Below are 16,249 nucleotides of genomic sequence, written 5' to 3'. Positions count from 1 at the left end.
GTGTGTGTGTGTGTGTGTGTATAATATGTATGTATACACAGAGGAAAATCAGAAGCCAGCTATCTTTCTCTAATATATAATGTGTGTGCATATACAGAACAGAAATATAGAACAGAAAACAGGAATATATGAATGTATGTGTATGTGTATGTATATGTCTGTGTGTATGCACACACACATTTATTCATGTTTCTCTTTATATTTCTGTTCTATATATGCACATCATGTGATAATATATATTACAGATAGGTGGCTTCCGCTTTTCCTCTTAGCTGTTATACATACAACTTTAATCAAAGATTGTGTGTGCTTCTTGTCTGGATTCCTTTGCAAGGCTGACAGAACATTTTATTGCTCTAGGATTTGCAGTTGCTCAGGGAGCAGAAAATAGGTAGGGCTGCAATTTTTGCAAACTTTCATTGGGCATGAGCTTTGACTGACTTATCATGTTTTTGGTGCTTGCAGAAGTGCAAACAAGGGAAGTGAAGAAGCGAGGACTCCTGCAAATGGGCTTCAGACTCCTTTCTAAAGGTTAGGAACAATCTTGTCTGCAAGTGCCCATTATCGCTTGTTCTTTCATATGGATTATTCAATAACTTAGTGCCAAATTTTCCTTTCTAGGCCTCCTCTGAATGCTGCATCATATGCATTTCGGAGATGGCCTGAACAGAGGTAATTAATGAGTCAAAAGCTCATGTTAAGCCCCAACAGTTTTTGAACAGATTTATTCTAACAATCAACACATTCTTTGGTGATTAGTTTCTAAAGGAAGAAGTGTTAATTTCCTCACCTATCTGAAAAGCTTATTTCTAAACCCCCAAACAGAGGGTGGCTCAGCCAAAGTTTATACCATGTGTTGAAATGGTTCTTAAAATATTCATCTATTCTTGATCTCAACTGTTTTTTCCCAAGCTGATGCACCTTCTCTTGAATTTAATAGGTGGGGTCAGCTTCCTGCTTGTACTTGGCAGCAGCTGCATCAAAATGGGGTTCTCCTGCAAAAGAGAAATAATCTCAGCTAAACCTGCGGTATTACTAAACCTGCCTGAAGACAGATAAAAGCAGTAGGTAGCCAATGGTATGCTGAATTACAACCCTGAACATATCTACAAAGCATGAACAATTGTAAACCACAGCAAAGAGTTATACTTTATCCACATCAGAATGCCAGATTGCTTACTCTGCCCCATAGGCTTTCTGTGAGACTCATAAACCACTCCCTATATCCTTCCCCTGAGCTGGTGTTATTCATAAATTTGCTACAAAGGAAGAGGATTTGACTGAAGTAGTTTACAACAGAAAGAGGGCAAGTGACCAGGGATCAGGTCAGCTGGGTGATCAGTATTACCTCAGTTGGTTTTGTTGTGCATATCATTTTTCTCATTTATATTAACAGCTCTCTTATGCCTGCTTTAATTGTCCTCTTAAGAATAAAATATTACAGGAAACTAAAGACTGCTATACAAGTCATGGCTGCCGTGTCACGCCAATTTTTGTTTGTATCCTGTTCTCATTATTTTTACAAACTACTCAAGGCAGTCAACTTATCACTAGAACATTATCCTAGCAGCCTTGTACACCTAGGTTGGCTATCGCTGGAAGCCCAGTGGCGCCACTAGTCCCGGCTGCCTTGGAAAAGTGCCTTGGAAAAATGCCTGGCTTATGCCATAGCTTGGGCACCCCTCCCCCTCCACCAATCTTCCAGCAGTCATTTTTTTCCCTTTTGCTCTGCCATCTTGCATGGGAGCAGCAAAGATGGAAAGCAACAAAGCAGCACTTCTTCCTGTTTCTTCGTAAACTTAAAAGAAAAGTCAGGGCATGCTGAGGTAAGCTAGCATTGCATCTTACATCCTGGTTTCACAGACGAGCATCTGCTTAGGAGCTCCTCCATCAAAAGTGAGGTTGTTTCCCCACCATCACCAGAAATTCTGATTGATGGGTGGTGTGGCCAGTGCACAAATTGGGGGTTGGGGTTGGGGTTAGACATGTAAATGTAGGGTGAAACTACTGTTGTCTCCAAGATGTTCTTCCGGTTTGGATATGGTGAATTTGAGTGAAATGAATTCAAATCAGCCGATAAGAAAAGTAAACATTTCAGTTGGCTTTGGGCCTCCATTTGGCTCCCTGAGGTAACCAGCTTTTTTTATATAAACCGTTTAAGTTACTGTCTCTCACACTTGAAGTAGATGGCTCGTCAGAGATATCCTTGGAGGAGGGGGTCAAAAGAATCAATATGGTGTTTGCATTAAGTGTGAGTGAAACCTTAACTTTTCTGTGTATGAATTGAGATGGCATACATTTACAAAGAGGGCGGCCCTTCCACTGTGCAGCTGTGTTGTCATCTTCACTTCCTTGCCCCTTTTCCTCCAGAGCTGTTCCTTAAATCTCACACACTGTCAGCCAAAGGTCGTTGTACACAGCCTTTCTTTTTTATTGATAATAAATAATACAATATATTACAGAAACACAAATAATAACCGAGCTCCAAGCAAAACACATTCTTCTTTTGCAGAAAAATAACAGTTGGGCATGGCCTGTTCCCTCCAAAGCTCAGTTATAAAGCAGACAGATGTGAAACATTTGTTCCAGACTTTTATGTGGAGAATGAGGGCTTCCCCCCACCTCATAAAAGGCAGGCTTTCTTAAAATTCAACCTTTGGCTTGGCCTTTCATTACATTCTCTTGAACCATGGCTGTTGCCACTCAAGAAACTTTCTCCTGGTCTGTAGGCATGCCAGATAAGGTTGTTTTTCTCTGCACATCAAATTAGTTTATTTAAGATACTTAAGTGGAGAATGAGTCCTCCCCCTGCCCTATATATCAATCAGGCTTTCCTAAGCTTGACTGGAGACCAATTTGGAGTTGATAAAAAAAATGCTATCCACATGGATGTCATCTGCTCCTGATCTTTCCCCAGAATGCTAAGAAATACTGCATCTTTCTCATGCTAGGGGAGTATTCTGTCTAAAATTGCATGTTGGTATATTTATTTCACATACATCCTCATTCTTTTTTGGGGGGTGGTGGTGGTGGAATTCATTTGGTGTTACCCTGAGGCAGGAAAGGGAGAGTGAAATAGTGATTCATGGGGTGTTATGAGTGCACTGCACTCCTGTGCGGCTTCATCTTGCTGTGCTGCTTCTCTCTCTGTATCTGGAATCCAAGCATAAGCTGTTGTCAGATACCAGAGCCAACTTCCATCTCCTGCTGTTAGTTCTGTACCTGGTCCCATTTTTACCAATTAACTGCGCTTCTCCTCCCCTGGCTTGTCCTGCTGACTTGTTCTAAGCAGCACACATGATGGCGACCATCCTTCACTCTCCACTCCCTTTTCTCTCAGCCCTCAGAAACCTGGAAGAACTGAGTCAGACTAGCCTAAATGGCTATGGGAGGCAGGCTGAGCTTTACTGAATAGCCCTCAAGTTCTCTGTGTTGCTTCTTGGAAGCTGTGTAAGATGGGAATTAAGCCAAAAACAAGGAACTTGGATGCACTGTATTTCCTCTGAGCCCTGAAATCACTTTAGGAAGGGAATGGCTGCAGGAAAATTGCTTTCCCTGACACTTTATGAAAAGAAGGCCATTTGTGGATCTGAAAGCACAGCCTTCTTTTCAAAAGATTTGCCTTTGTGGGACCTCCTACAAATCCTCATCTATTCCAGTGCAAAGCTGCTGTCATTTTTTCCTTCTTTCACAAGCCAACCATAATTGCCCTCAGCTCAGGGTGACAAATATCGGTGCCTAAAGGAGATGAGCTCAAGCCACTGGGCCCCTCCCCTCCCCCAAAGCCTGGAGCATATCAATAAACCTGTATAATGAAAAATTCTGGACTTCTGCCATGAAGTCAAATGTTAATATCTAAACAAATGACAAGACTGTGCCCTGTTGTAAAAAATAGAAATGTGGATAGAATTGTCCTGGAGCACATCCAGGTTTTTGCAGCCCCAGGAGGTTGTTTTCTCATGCACTCACACCGCAGGTTCAAGACAGTTATTTAGGCAAGTAAGCTCTTTCCATTCCCTCTTCAGGTCCTGGGCACTGGGGGAAGGTTCTTGGGCTTACAAGGTATACAGGGAGTGTTTATTGTCACGCAAGCCGTCAGGTTCCTTCTCTCCCTCACCTTTGGATTGCTTTTGTTTATGGAGAAGACATTTCCATGCTTTTCTCTTTCTCTTCCCACTCTTCCTCTGACTCGTAAGTACCTTTGATGATGGCCACCCTTTCAGACATATTCATTGAGTGAGGAAGCAGCACGTAGTTGTACAACACAGAAGCTAGAATGGCTCCAGAAATGGGCCCAACCCAGAACACCTGAGAAACCAATACAAGGAATTAGTTAAAGACTTTCAGATTTCCCTAATTAAGCTAGTTAGCACAGTTAATAGAGTTATTGGTGGGTTTGCACAACACAACAGTCTTGATTAAATGGGACTGAGTAGGTTTGGTAGGTTCTGAAAAGCTAGCTATTATTTTAACAGGTTGTGCAAATCAGAATGTAATATGATATTCTGAGTGAGTTAAGATATAATGAGTTGAGTTAAGACTTAATAAAATTTCTTTTGACATAGCATATTGTGTTTTGTTTTGACATAGTATATTATGCAACGCAGCCCACTTTGGCAGAACCGGTAGCTAATTTTTTGTTGCCCAGGCCCAGAATGGACTTCCAGAAGCAGCATCCACACAGAGAACCGGTTGCTCACATATTTGAATCCCACCACTGGCTAGGCCACTATGATAAATCCACTTCTTACCCAATGAGCAGAGGTAAATCTTTTCATGATGACCGCAGGTCCAAAAGACCTGGCAGGATTCATAGAGCAGCCAGTAAAGTAGATCTGTACAAGAGAAAAACAAAGTAACTTAACCGTATAGACTTCTTTTGCCACTTCAAGGTAGACTTATCTAACAATCTGCCTACTCGCTTCCCTGGAAGACCACCTGCCAATTGTCATTCAGCTAGCATTCCCCTTGCCGTACATTATGGGAAACCTGGTTTTCTGGATCACAGCGGCCAATCACTAAAGGGCCTCCAAAAGATTTAGCTCCCAGCACCAGTCACAGTGAACAGGAAAGATCAGGCAATACACAGCAAGGAAGATTTATTATTTAAGAGTGATTTTGGCACTTCCATCTGTGGCTTGATGTTACAGAGGCTTTACCATCTTTGCTGATGTTTGGAGAAAAGACAGCCAGCATGAAGCTCAACACAGGCACCATATGGATGGGTGAGGACTGAGTGTTATGAATTCTGCTAATTACACCACTCACAGAAGCTTCTGTCTACAGCAAGTGTGTCCAACATTTTGGCTTGCCTGGGCTGCATTGAGTGAAGAGGAATTGTCTTGGGCAGCATATTAGGTTTAGGTTTAGGTTTTATTCAATTTCTATACCGCCCTTCTCCCGAGGGACTCAGGGCGGTTAACAGGGCATATATAAATAAATAACAGTACAAAAATTAAAAAGAGATTAAACCAATGCCCAATTAAAATACAATGACAATAAAATAATAAAAAACCCGTTAAAAAGACCCTCCCCATCAGGCCAGACCAGCTAGTTCAAAGAAGTGGGTCTTCAGCCCGCGGCGGAAGGAGCGGAGGTCCGGTGCCATCCGGAGCTCAACCGGCAGTTGGTTCCATAGTGCCGGAGCACCCACAGAGAAGGCCCTCCCCCTGGGGGCCACCAGTCGGCATTCCCTGACCGGAGGCACCCTGAGGAGGCCCTCTCTGTGGGCACGCACAGGGCGGAGGGGAGTTGACGCCGGCAGCAGGTGGTCCTCGAGGTATCCCGGACCCATGCCATGGGTCCGGGATACTAATTACTAATTACATACTAATTACTAATTACTAATTACATATTAGTATTAATATTAATTACATATCACAGTTTATATGTATTAATAACAAACTTCATTTCTTAATATTTTTATTATATCTTGTGGGGCTACATTACTAGTTGTCCCAGGTCATATGTGGCCTACGGGCTGTGGGTTGGAAACGCCTGGACTACGCCTGGACTACGGTGCCTATGGTAGATCCTAACTTTGTTTTGAAATTTTGTGCTTTAGAATTGGGAGGAAGTTGCCCAGGAAGTTATCCTATTCTCTGAAAATCCCCATATTCCTAAAGATCAAGTGCCCCTGGAGTTCACACATAAGCTGCTTGCACACGAGTACACACAGACTGTAATAATAAATAAATAAATAAATAAATAAATAAATAAATAAAGTTATAGCACCTTATGATCTGAGGGTGGTTACCAGCCAAGGGAGGCAGTGATGAGTTGAACTAGTACATTCCTTCCATTTGCTCCTTTCTTCGGCTTTTGCACAATGAGCACAAACAACACTTACCCCCACTAGATGGCCGAGGGTGACTGACAATCCAATGGACAGAGATGGGGATCCCACATTGCCATTTCGACGGATGTCAGTTGAGGCAAAAATGCAGAAGACAAGCTGGAAAGTCAGGATAATCTCCACTACCACAGCCTGACCTGCTGTTGTGTTGTTGCTAAGCTGTGAGAAGAAAAAGGACACAGGTTTAGACTTTTAATCTTGCATGTTCTTGTCAGTAAGCCACTTCTGCTAAAAATCGAGAAGAATTGTGAGTGTTCAGCTGTGAAACAGGTCTTTGCAATTGCCTTTTGGTTTAAACGTTTTGAGATGTGATCTGCAATTAACTCTGTACAATGATTTTTCTTGTGTCCCTGGGGGTGTGTTCCTTAATCTCAAATAAACAATTCCATTTACTAAGTTTCAGCAGAGGGCATGAGATTAGAGGCACCTTCCCAAAAGAGCAAACTAAGAATCTTAAAAAGCTCTGCAAACACACACACACACACACACACACACACACACCAGAGCATGGTTTTTTAGGTGTTAAAAGAGTTCAGCCCTGATTTCTTAAAATCTCTTTCATATTGTGTCTTGGTCACAGAAATTAAGCCCCATCTCAGCTGATCCCATCTGGAATATTTTCCTTTGGATAATGTTGTATCTATGTGAAATGGCCTTTAAAACCATTGGGGCTTGTTGAAGATAACAGAAGCAAAGATAAGAGAGAGTTCAGTAATTTGGAATAGATTGAAAGTTTCTTTTAGGTAGCCTCAGTTGAACCTTGACCTTTAAATGGGTCCTGATATCATACTTAATCCAAGAATCTGTTATACTTGACTTAGAAAAGACTGGTGCTAATACCCCCTAAGGCAATGCTTACTTTAGTTGGGGTCATAATGCAAATAGAAAGCTTTGATGGGGCAAGAGGCTCTCAGTTGTCTCCCCTTAAGTTTTTTGTCTAATAGCCGTAATTAGACAATTGATGCAATATCTAAATCATTGTGATAATAAGCACTGATGAAGTAAGATGTGATGGAGAAATAAAAGTGAGAAATAAAAGCCAGTTTGACCTAGTTAAGGCACCAGTCTAGAAACCAAGACATAATGAGTCCTACTTTTGCCTTAACATGACAACTGGCTGGGTGACTTTGGGCTAGTCACACTCTCTTAGCCCAAATCACCTCACAGGGCTGTTGTGGGGAAAATAGGAGAAGGAAGATATATTAGGCATGTTTGCCACCTTGAATTATTTACAAAAATAGTAAAGGCAGGATTAAAAAAATCTAAAAAAAAGTGGTCCTTGGGAAAAGCATGGACTGAGGGCACATTGTCCATAATCTGAAATCATAGCATAATTCTGAACAGAACCAGTCTTGAATTCTACTTATAATTCTTAAAAATGAAACCTGAAACTCCCACTTGCATTTAACAACAAGGGAGGTTTATGACAATGGCAAACTACATCCACTTTGTTGAGAAGAAAACATAAATGTGTCCTTTCCAGTCACCAAGGGCCATACAAAATCTTGAGATTTGCTTTTACACGGTCCTTCAAATATTATCTCCATGCTGTTTTCTGTATCTTTTTTTTTGTCCTACTCTAATAACATTTCTCACAAGCTTCCCAGATTGTTCATCTAATTTATTATGATGAAACCTTGGGTTCAATGAATTTAATGCTGCTCTGTGATCTTTTCTGGGGATCTTGAGATAGGCCTATTCTACTTGTTTGTAGCTGGCTGTCCTTTTCTGTTCGAAGCCCTCATTCCTTGCATTGAACCAGAAATGATGACCCTGTTTACCAAAAGCCATTTCTTAGGAGACTTGGAGGAACAATATAGTAAATGATGTGTATGTGTAGGCTTGTGTGCATGCATGTAAATCCCAGGCACCATTCTTTTGATGCCTTTCCAAGAGCACCCAAGCCAATACACACAAATTTGCATCAAGTGTGAAATTACAGGGAAAGGTTTTTGAAAAGGAAAAATGATGAATCCTTAATAAGCAACCAATAACTATAGGTAGATTCTCTACGCTGTTCCTGCTGATCCTTTTATCTACAGCAGTGATTGAGTTAATGCATTTCTTGCTTTCCTTTTTAAACTGGCTCACTTGTCTCCCCTAGCATATGGGGACATTTGCAAAGAGCTCTGCCCTGTAAATAGCTCCATGCATGCTAGCAAACGCCGAGGGGTCTGGATAAGAGAACATTTCCCCCTTGCGTTCCATCTGTTGCACCACCTGCTCTCTGGGAATGGAAAAGCTGCTTTTCCCCCAGTGTCCAAGAACAGAGCAGCTGCTACTTCTTTTCCCTTGAGATGCAAACTCTCCCTTAGGAGAATATGGACCTGCCTGAGAATTCCTCATACAAATTATTAGACCTCCACCACCCTGTGAGAGAGGTACTACTTACCCCATTGGCTGCTAGATTACCACGGGCATTGGTGGGGGTCACGCCGTAAAGGATGCCTGCACCAGCAATGGCCCCCAGCAGCTGAGCTATAATGTAAAACAACGTCCGGAGGAAAGAGATCTGGTTTCCAACGAAGAAGGCGATGGTCACTGCTGGGTTGATGTGGCCACCACTGATGTGACCAAAGGTCTGTACCATTGTGCCAATTGCCAAGCCAAATGCCAGGGAAATCTGAAGGACACTTGGCAAGGCTGATGGCCACTTCAGGGCTGAGCCCAAACCAAAGAACACAAAAATCATTGTTGCCAAGAACTCGGTGAAGACGGCTCGGAGAAAAACAACGGTGCAAACTTCTTTCCTCATGGCTGGGCTGGAGCTGGTGGACTGGCGATCATAGGGCCAAAAATATAAAAGGATTGCCCAAATGTTGGGGCCATGCAGACATATACATATATATAGCTTTCCCTCTGTAGGTGTAGCAAGAAGGGATTGTGCCCAGGTGTGGGTGGAGCCAAGAAGGTGGCCAGTCCCCTCTTCTACCTGCTCTTCTGGAGTTTGGAAACTTTCCATCTTCAAGCAAGGTCTAAGCTTTCCCCTTTTGCAAGCTCCAATTTGGATGTTGATTTCCTTATTTTTGTCTCCACACAATGGAGCCCTGTTGAATGGCCTTGCTGTTATGAGATAGCCACAGAATTGCATAATGACATACAGATTAGCACCTTGTCTGTTTACTCTGCCCCTTCCCACCCCCCAGCCCTTTTCTAAGCACATTTGATTTGGTATGTTAAGGGTTTGTGTGTGTGTGTGTGTGTGTGTGTTTAAGGAATGTTTTTTTAAGCATTTTGATTGTGGCACCTTTGGTCTACTTCTTCTTTAATCCTTTCATTAACAGGAAAGTCATTGGACAATCATAACAAGCAGCTTTGCCAAACTGGGTTCTTCGGGAAATGAATATTTTACCTCAGTGAATTTCTTTCCAGAGGGAGACTAGAGAACCTGAAAACCAGACCATGCTCTCATGTGCTGATTTGTCCCAAGGCTAGAGTTCCTAGGGAAGCTGGTGAATCAGGTAGAACTATAAAAAGAGCTCTTTGCTGCAGAAAACCTGAAATCTATTTCATTTGGAAAGATTCTTCTTGATTTACAACCAAGGGAATGCTACATCAGGAGTGCTGGTGCCTTACAGTTTAATTGGGCCTTGTTGACCCTCAGAAGCCAGCCACTGCTTTCTAGTATATTTATCAGCAAATATCTTCCAGTCAAGCTTCTTTAAGCCTTTGGTAGATCTATTTGTTTAAGATGGTTATCCTACCTTCTCTTCAGGAACTCAAGAAATGGCACTCCTTCCTCCAAAAGCTGTGGTGGACATATGCAGACTTGATTTGGGTTAACTGCCATTGCTCCTTGCCAAATGTTTCATTTCATAGTTGTTGTTTGCATCAGCTGCCTGCAATTATCTGTCTCATCTGTCTTCTGAGATAGGTTGATGGACTACTCATTTTGCAAGTAAGAAAGAAAAACAGTCTGAGGGAGAGAGAGGCAGTAAAAGCTTTGCTCAGTGGCAAGTCTACGGTCTGGGCAAGGGTTTGTGCTCAAGGCATCTCTCCTCAATCCAACCGCTGCTATGGTGCACACAGAAATGAATGAAAAATGAAATAGACTGAAAATGCCACAGGTCAATGGGGTCTGCAAAAAGATCAGCATTGGCCATATCAATTTTTTAAAATCTCTGCTCTCTGTTCCAGTGGAACATGTGTAGCCAGCATCCATACTATATTCTTCCATAGCAAACGCACACATGCACACGCACAGAGGACCTGTTTTCCATTGGTAGAGAATCTTAATAATGACATAATTGTTGCTGGGAGCTGGACTGATAACACTGGTCTGGCAAGATTGCTTTAACTCAACTTGAGAGGAAGCTGGCAGCCTACTGGCAAATACATGTCCACGCAGGCTTGATTTGTGCCAGTGGGTACACCTACAAAGGAAAATAAACAGTGCTCTTTTTCTGTGCATGAATGTATATGTCAGCCTGTCTCTGAGATGTGAACACAAAAGGAGGAAGGGACAGAGACAGCCTTATTTATGAGTTATTCTCAGTGATGGGTTCTGCCTTCTCTCTAGAGACCTGCTTTGAAGTCAGCAGCTCAATGATACCTAGGAAGCGATGGGAGAGCAAATGTGGAGGAAAGATTAGAGTATTAGATGAGAATTTGGATTATGCTTTACTTGGAACAGATTACATCTTACATTAACAATATCTGCCTATCCCAGATTCTTGGGAAGGACTTAGTAAGTGGACAAAAATATCAAATCCAGTCTAGTCATCTGTCTCACTGTGCAACAAATTATAATTGCAATATAATTGTAAAAGTTCCCCCACACATACATGCTAGTCATTTCCAACTCTAGGGGCCGGTGCTCATCTCTGTTTCAAAGCTGAGGAGCCAGCGTTTGTCCGAGGACATCTCCATGGTCATGTGGCCGGCATGACTAGACGCCAAAGGCGCATGGAACGTTGTTACCTTCCCACCATAGTGGTCCCTATTTTTCTACTTGCATTTTTACGTGCTTTCGAACTGCTAGGTTGGCAGAAGCTGGGACGAGTAACAGGTGCTCACTCTGCTACATGGCACTCGGGATTCGACCCGCCAAACTGCTGATCTTCTGATCGACAAGCTCAGCGTCCTAACCCACTGAGCCACCATGTCCCTTAATTGTAATATTTACTAATAATGTAATAAATCACTTCTGGACAATCACTTAAATATGAGCCAGCAGTGTGCCGCAGCTGCCAAAAAAGCCAACACAGTGGTGGGCTGCATTAACAGAGGGATAGAATCAAGATCACGTGAAGTGTTAATACCACTTTACAATGCCTTGGTAAGACCATACTTGGAATACTGCATCCAGTTTTGGTCACCATGATGTAAAAAAAGATGTTGAGACTCTAGAAAAAGTACAGAAAAGAGCAACAAAGATGATTAGAGGTCTGGAGTTTAAAACATATAAGGAACGGCTGCTGGAATTGGGTATGTCTAGTTTAATGAAGAGAGGAACTAGGGGTGACATGATAGCAGTGTTCCAATATCTCAGGGGCTGCCACAAAGAAGAGGGAGTGAAGATATTCTGAAGGCCAGACAAGAAGTAACGGATGGAAACTAATCAAGGAGAAAAGCAATCTAGAACTAAGGAGAAATTTCCCGACAGTTAGAACAATTGATCAGTGGAACAACCTGCCTCCAGAAGTGGTGAATGCTCCAACACTGGAAGTTTTTAAGAAGAGACTGGACAACCATTTGTCTGAAATGGTATAGGGTTTCCTGCCTGAACAGGGGGTTGCACTAGAAGACCTCCAAGGTCCCTTCCAACTCTATTATTATTATTGTTATTGTTGTTGTTGTTATTGTTATGTTTTAAATAATATAACATTGATAGTAATTGTATATTATATTATTACATTATATAACAAACAATCCCAGAACAACTGGAGCACCATTTGAATGCTATTGTCATTGACCAAATTGTCATTTCTCAATTGCAAAAGGCGGCTTCACTTGGGACAGCTGTAGCACCATCAGTCATCCACATCTGCCTATCCCAGGTCCTTGGAAGGACTCAGTATGTGGACAAAAATATCCAAACCAGTCTGGCTGTCTGTATGAGCAACCATCATAATAATAAGAGCAAGGCAGCCTTTAAATACTTTAAACAAATTGAGTTGAAATTAATTATCAAGTAACCCAAATGCATAAATATATACCTAATTTAGATGGAAAAGTCATGTCACCAGACTGTTATCCATCCTTTTTTCTCCAGTTTGGCTTCCCTTGTTTGATTATTATTGCAAAGGGCAACTAAGCCACAACTGTAACTGCCAAATGCCTTGTTTCCCATATGGGCACTGAGAAACGATTGGTAAGGGAGGTTGATAGGAAGGTGAGTTAGTAAGCTGAAAATTAATTATTCCTTTCCTTGTTGGCAACAAACATGAAGTTAATGACCAGAGTATAGCACCCCAGCCCAGGTGACTATAGCAGCTTGCTAGGCAGACAGCATCAATAGATAGGCTGAGGTTGTGATCACATGTGGTGATTAATTGCAAGAATACAATTACAGGTAGTCCTTGATTTACAACAGTTCATTTAGTGATCGTGCAAAGTTACACGGTACTGAAAAAAGTGACTTATGACCACTCGTGATGGCGCAGTGGTTAGAATGCAGTATTGCAGGCTACTTCTGCTGACTGCCGGCTGCCAGCAGTTTGGCAGTTTGAGTCTCATTCGCTCAAGGTTGACTCAGCCTTCCATCCTTCCGAGGTCGGTAAAATGACCCAGATTGTTGGGGGGGGGGCAAAACACTGTGAAGCAATATATAAGTCTAAGTGCTATTGCTATTGCTATTTTTCACACTTCGGACCATGACAGCATCCCTATGGTCACGTGATCAAAATTCAGACCCTTGACAATTGACTCATATTTATGACGGCTGCAGTATCCTGGGGACATGTAATCACCTTTTGCGAACTTCTGACAAGCAAAGTCTATAGGGAGGCCAGATTCACTTAGCCGTCATGTTACTAATTTAACAACTGCAGCAATTCACTTAACATCTATGGCAAGAACGGTTGTAAAATGGGCCAAAACACTCTTAACAAATGTCTCACTTAGCAACATAAAATTTGGGCTCAATTGTGGTCGTAAGTCAAAGTGTACCTGGTAGTAGATGGAAAGGACAGAAGCCATCTGTAGTGTTAAAAGGAAGAAAATATGTAGTACAACCTGGCTGTGAGGGAGAAGTCAGAGTTGTGCCCTGCTTGTTCTCTTCACAAGAAGGAGTTCTAGAAGGTCTACAACATCTGTGTAATAACTAGTCTTACCATGCAATCCACTGAACAGATGTTGCATGTGGCAAATGCCTAGAGGATGGTGACTCATGGGGGCAAATCAGGTCCCATAGCAGAGCAGAGGAAAATAAAATTCCCATCATCCATGGCCTAAAGGGCCTGTGGGAAAGAGATTCTTCTTGATTCCAAATATAGCAGCCTAGAAAATCCAGTTGCTCCCTTGACAGTTGTTTTTGCAGTGCCAAAGACATTAGTAACAGAGGGAGAACACACAATCTTATTAAGAAGGATGGAATCTGGCAATCTATGAGTGAGACTGATGGAGACCTGAAGAATTAGCCTCATCTTGGAAGAAGGGAGGGAGGAGGATTTAGGAAAGGTGTGGTTTTGTATGGATTCAAGACTGCAGGTTGCTGGGAATTGGGTGTAAGTCCTGAGCTGACAGCCAATACAGATCTTGAGTATCTGTCTCCAAAACTAGGGCCATCTGCAGTGGAGTGATAAAAGTCAAAATGGTGATCAACAATTGTGTGTTTGAAGTTTTGCCCCCTTTTTAATATGCATTGCTAGTGCAATCAATTTAAAAAACAGGTGTGGCTTTGATCATGAAGTTGTGACTGCCATCTTAACTGTAGGTAGCTCTTTCTGAAACATGGCATGCCTTCACATTGAGGCAGGACATAAAGTGAGACAGGACATAAAGTGAAGGCAGGACATAAAAGTGAGGCATAAAGAAAACGTGTGTATTAGTTAGAAAAGAACAAGGAAATGGAAAATGCCAAACCACGAGTTCATCTGTCTCTCACACCTATTTAGTCAAGCACAGAGCTGTGATACATCTAACCACATATGTCTCGTTTGTAGCTAACCACAAACATGGTGCTGGAAACTTAAGCGCTTAGGAACCAGTGACCTCGATCAGTAAAAGGGTTGCAAGATATTTAGCTAAATTCAGCATAGCAACAAGGGGGAGTTTTGGGGCTGTAATTCAAGTAACCAATCAATGCTCATAAGTTACATTTCCGTGTTTTGCTACTTTTGAACACTATATATGTACTTGCTTTTCCATGAAAACGTGTTCAGACACTGATATTGCTTTTTGCTCTGAACCTTTTGCACAAAATAAAACAAACTTCTTTTGATTCCGGGGTCTGAGTCTCTTGATTTTGCAACAACATAAGGAGCTCTGCCTCCCCGGATTCTGGTTTCCCTAGTTCAAAAGAGAGTGATTTTTTAAAAAATGTTTTGGGAATGTTTTCCAATTCTAATTCCAAAGTTTTTCAAGTCCAATTTCAGACTTTCAGCAGCGAAAGATACTAATGGTATCACAATACAGTAACATCACAAAAGAGTGGAGAGCACCCAAAGTGTTGTGTGTGTGTGTGTGTGTGTGTGTGTGTGTGTGTGTGTGTGTGTGTGTTGTAAGGGGCAGAGTGAAGTAGTGCTTTAGTTTTTAGATTTATAATGCCTACCCGAAGGCTGACATAGTTTTTCCTTTTGCTTCTATTTTGACAATTGGTCAGAAATCCAGCTTTTTTTATTTGTTGGTATTTCACCAAATTTGACAGCATCATCTCAAGGCAGTATTAGGCCTATACAAATTGGGGTTGGGGGTCTTAGATGGTCTATGGCAGGGGTAGGCAACTTTGGATCTTTTATGACTTGTGGACTTCAGCTCCCAGAATTCCTGAGCCAGCATGGCTCAGCTTTGAAATCTCTCCCTTTCCCCTCAGCATGGCTGGCTCAGGAATTCTGGGAGTTGAAGTCCACGAGTCATAAGAGAGCCAAGGTTGCCTACCCCTGGTCTATGGGCTAAGAAGAATTCCCACAGCCAATTCTTCTGACCTCAGGGTCCTTCATTCATCTACTCTAGTAGACATCTCATTTGGAATCTGTGGGTATCTTGAGAGAAAGGAACTTCATTTGAATGATTTCTAATTTGAATATTGTGAGATCCAAATGGTCCTTAGAAATTTCAGTAATTTTCCAGACACACAGTACAGTATACGTACTGTTTGAAATCTTAATCAGATGCAGAAGATTACCTTCCCTTCTGTCAAAGCAAAATTAAAATAACATAAAATACATGAACAGGAAGAGAAATGAAATGGGAATAAATAATATTGTTTCCCATCCCAACTCTCTGGCACCCGCTATCTCTCTCTTACACACCCACACATCATCTATCACTAGGCTAGGTGACCAAATTCCTCTTAGCTTGTGATACAGTCGATACTTTTATAGTAAAGTTTAAGAACCTTTTAATGATGAAGCATGGCATTACACTCTTGTGTTTCCCATCTTTTGCAACACTTCTTTGTGTTACAAGAAGCAGCCTAGTTTCACTGTGGTGCCATTCAGCTCAGCTTAACATCGCAATGTAGAGTGGTGTTTCTCCTCTAGTATTTTCTATACCTGTGAGCTGAGAACCTGTATAGAATCTGTCAGAGGGGAATGCATCAGGTTTATTGTTTTATTCAGAATACCGACAGCCAGATCTTTGGACCTTCAACCCTTCTCATAAGACCTGTGCATACATTCTCTTGAAACCTACCCAACTCAACCCAACTTGAGGTGGTTCATTGCAAGGTCTGGGCCCAAATGATGAGCAAAAGCCTTTAAGGAAAGTTGTCTTTTCCTTAAGGAAAGTTGT

At 41.9% G+C, this 16,249-nt stretch overlaps 2 protein-coding genes across 2 annotated transcripts in view; one reads left to right on the top strand and one right to left on the bottom strand.

The window, feature by feature from the left end:
• Positions 1 to 3,018: 3,018 nt before the first annotated feature.
• Positions 3,019 to 9,245, bottom strand: AQP5 (aquaporin 5). Its single transcript, XM_081316613.1, has 4 exons — positions 8,748 to 9,245; positions 6,350 to 6,514; positions 4,752 to 4,835; positions 3,019 to 4,308 (listed from the first exon to the last, which is right to left on the bottom strand). Exons 1-4 carry the CDS (start codon positions 9,108 to 9,110, stop codon positions 4,135 to 4,137), a joined length of 786 nt encoding a protein of 261 aa, XP_081172739.1. The 5' UTR covers positions 9,111 to 9,245; the 3' UTR covers positions 3,019 to 4,134.
• Positions 6,396 to 16,249, top strand: part of FAIM2 (Fas apoptotic inhibitory molecule 2) — a 149,651-nt gene continuing 139,797 nt past the window's right edge. Inside the window, exon 1 of the mRNA XM_081316614.1 lies at positions 6,396 to 6,602. The gene's annotated coding sequence lies outside the window, so the exon portion shown is untranslated. The remainder of the gene's footprint in view (positions 6,603 to 16,249) is intronic.

Source organism: Vipera berus (genome assembly GCF_964194415.1).
Source record: "Vipera berus genome assembly, chromosome: 2".
NCBI lineage: Eukaryota > Metazoa > Chordata > Lepidosauria > Squamata > Viperidae > Vipera > Vipera berus.
Note: the sequence above shows the minus strand (reverse complement) of the source record. Positions and strands in the feature narration are given on the sequence as shown.

Coding starts and splice junctions, on each gene's coding strand:
- AQP5 (XM_081316613.1), bottom strand. CDS start 9,110: ATGAGGAAAGAAGTTTGCACCGTTGTTTTTCTCCGAGCCGTCTTCACC. Junction 4,836..6,349: donor CCCTCGGCCATCTAGTGGGG/GTAAGTGTTGTT, acceptor TCTCTTGTACAG/ATCTACTTTACTGGCTGCTC. Junction 4,309..4,751: donor GATTTACCTCTGCTCATTGG/GTAAGAAGTGGA, acceptor TTGGTTTCTCAG/GTGTTCTGGGTTGGGCCCAT.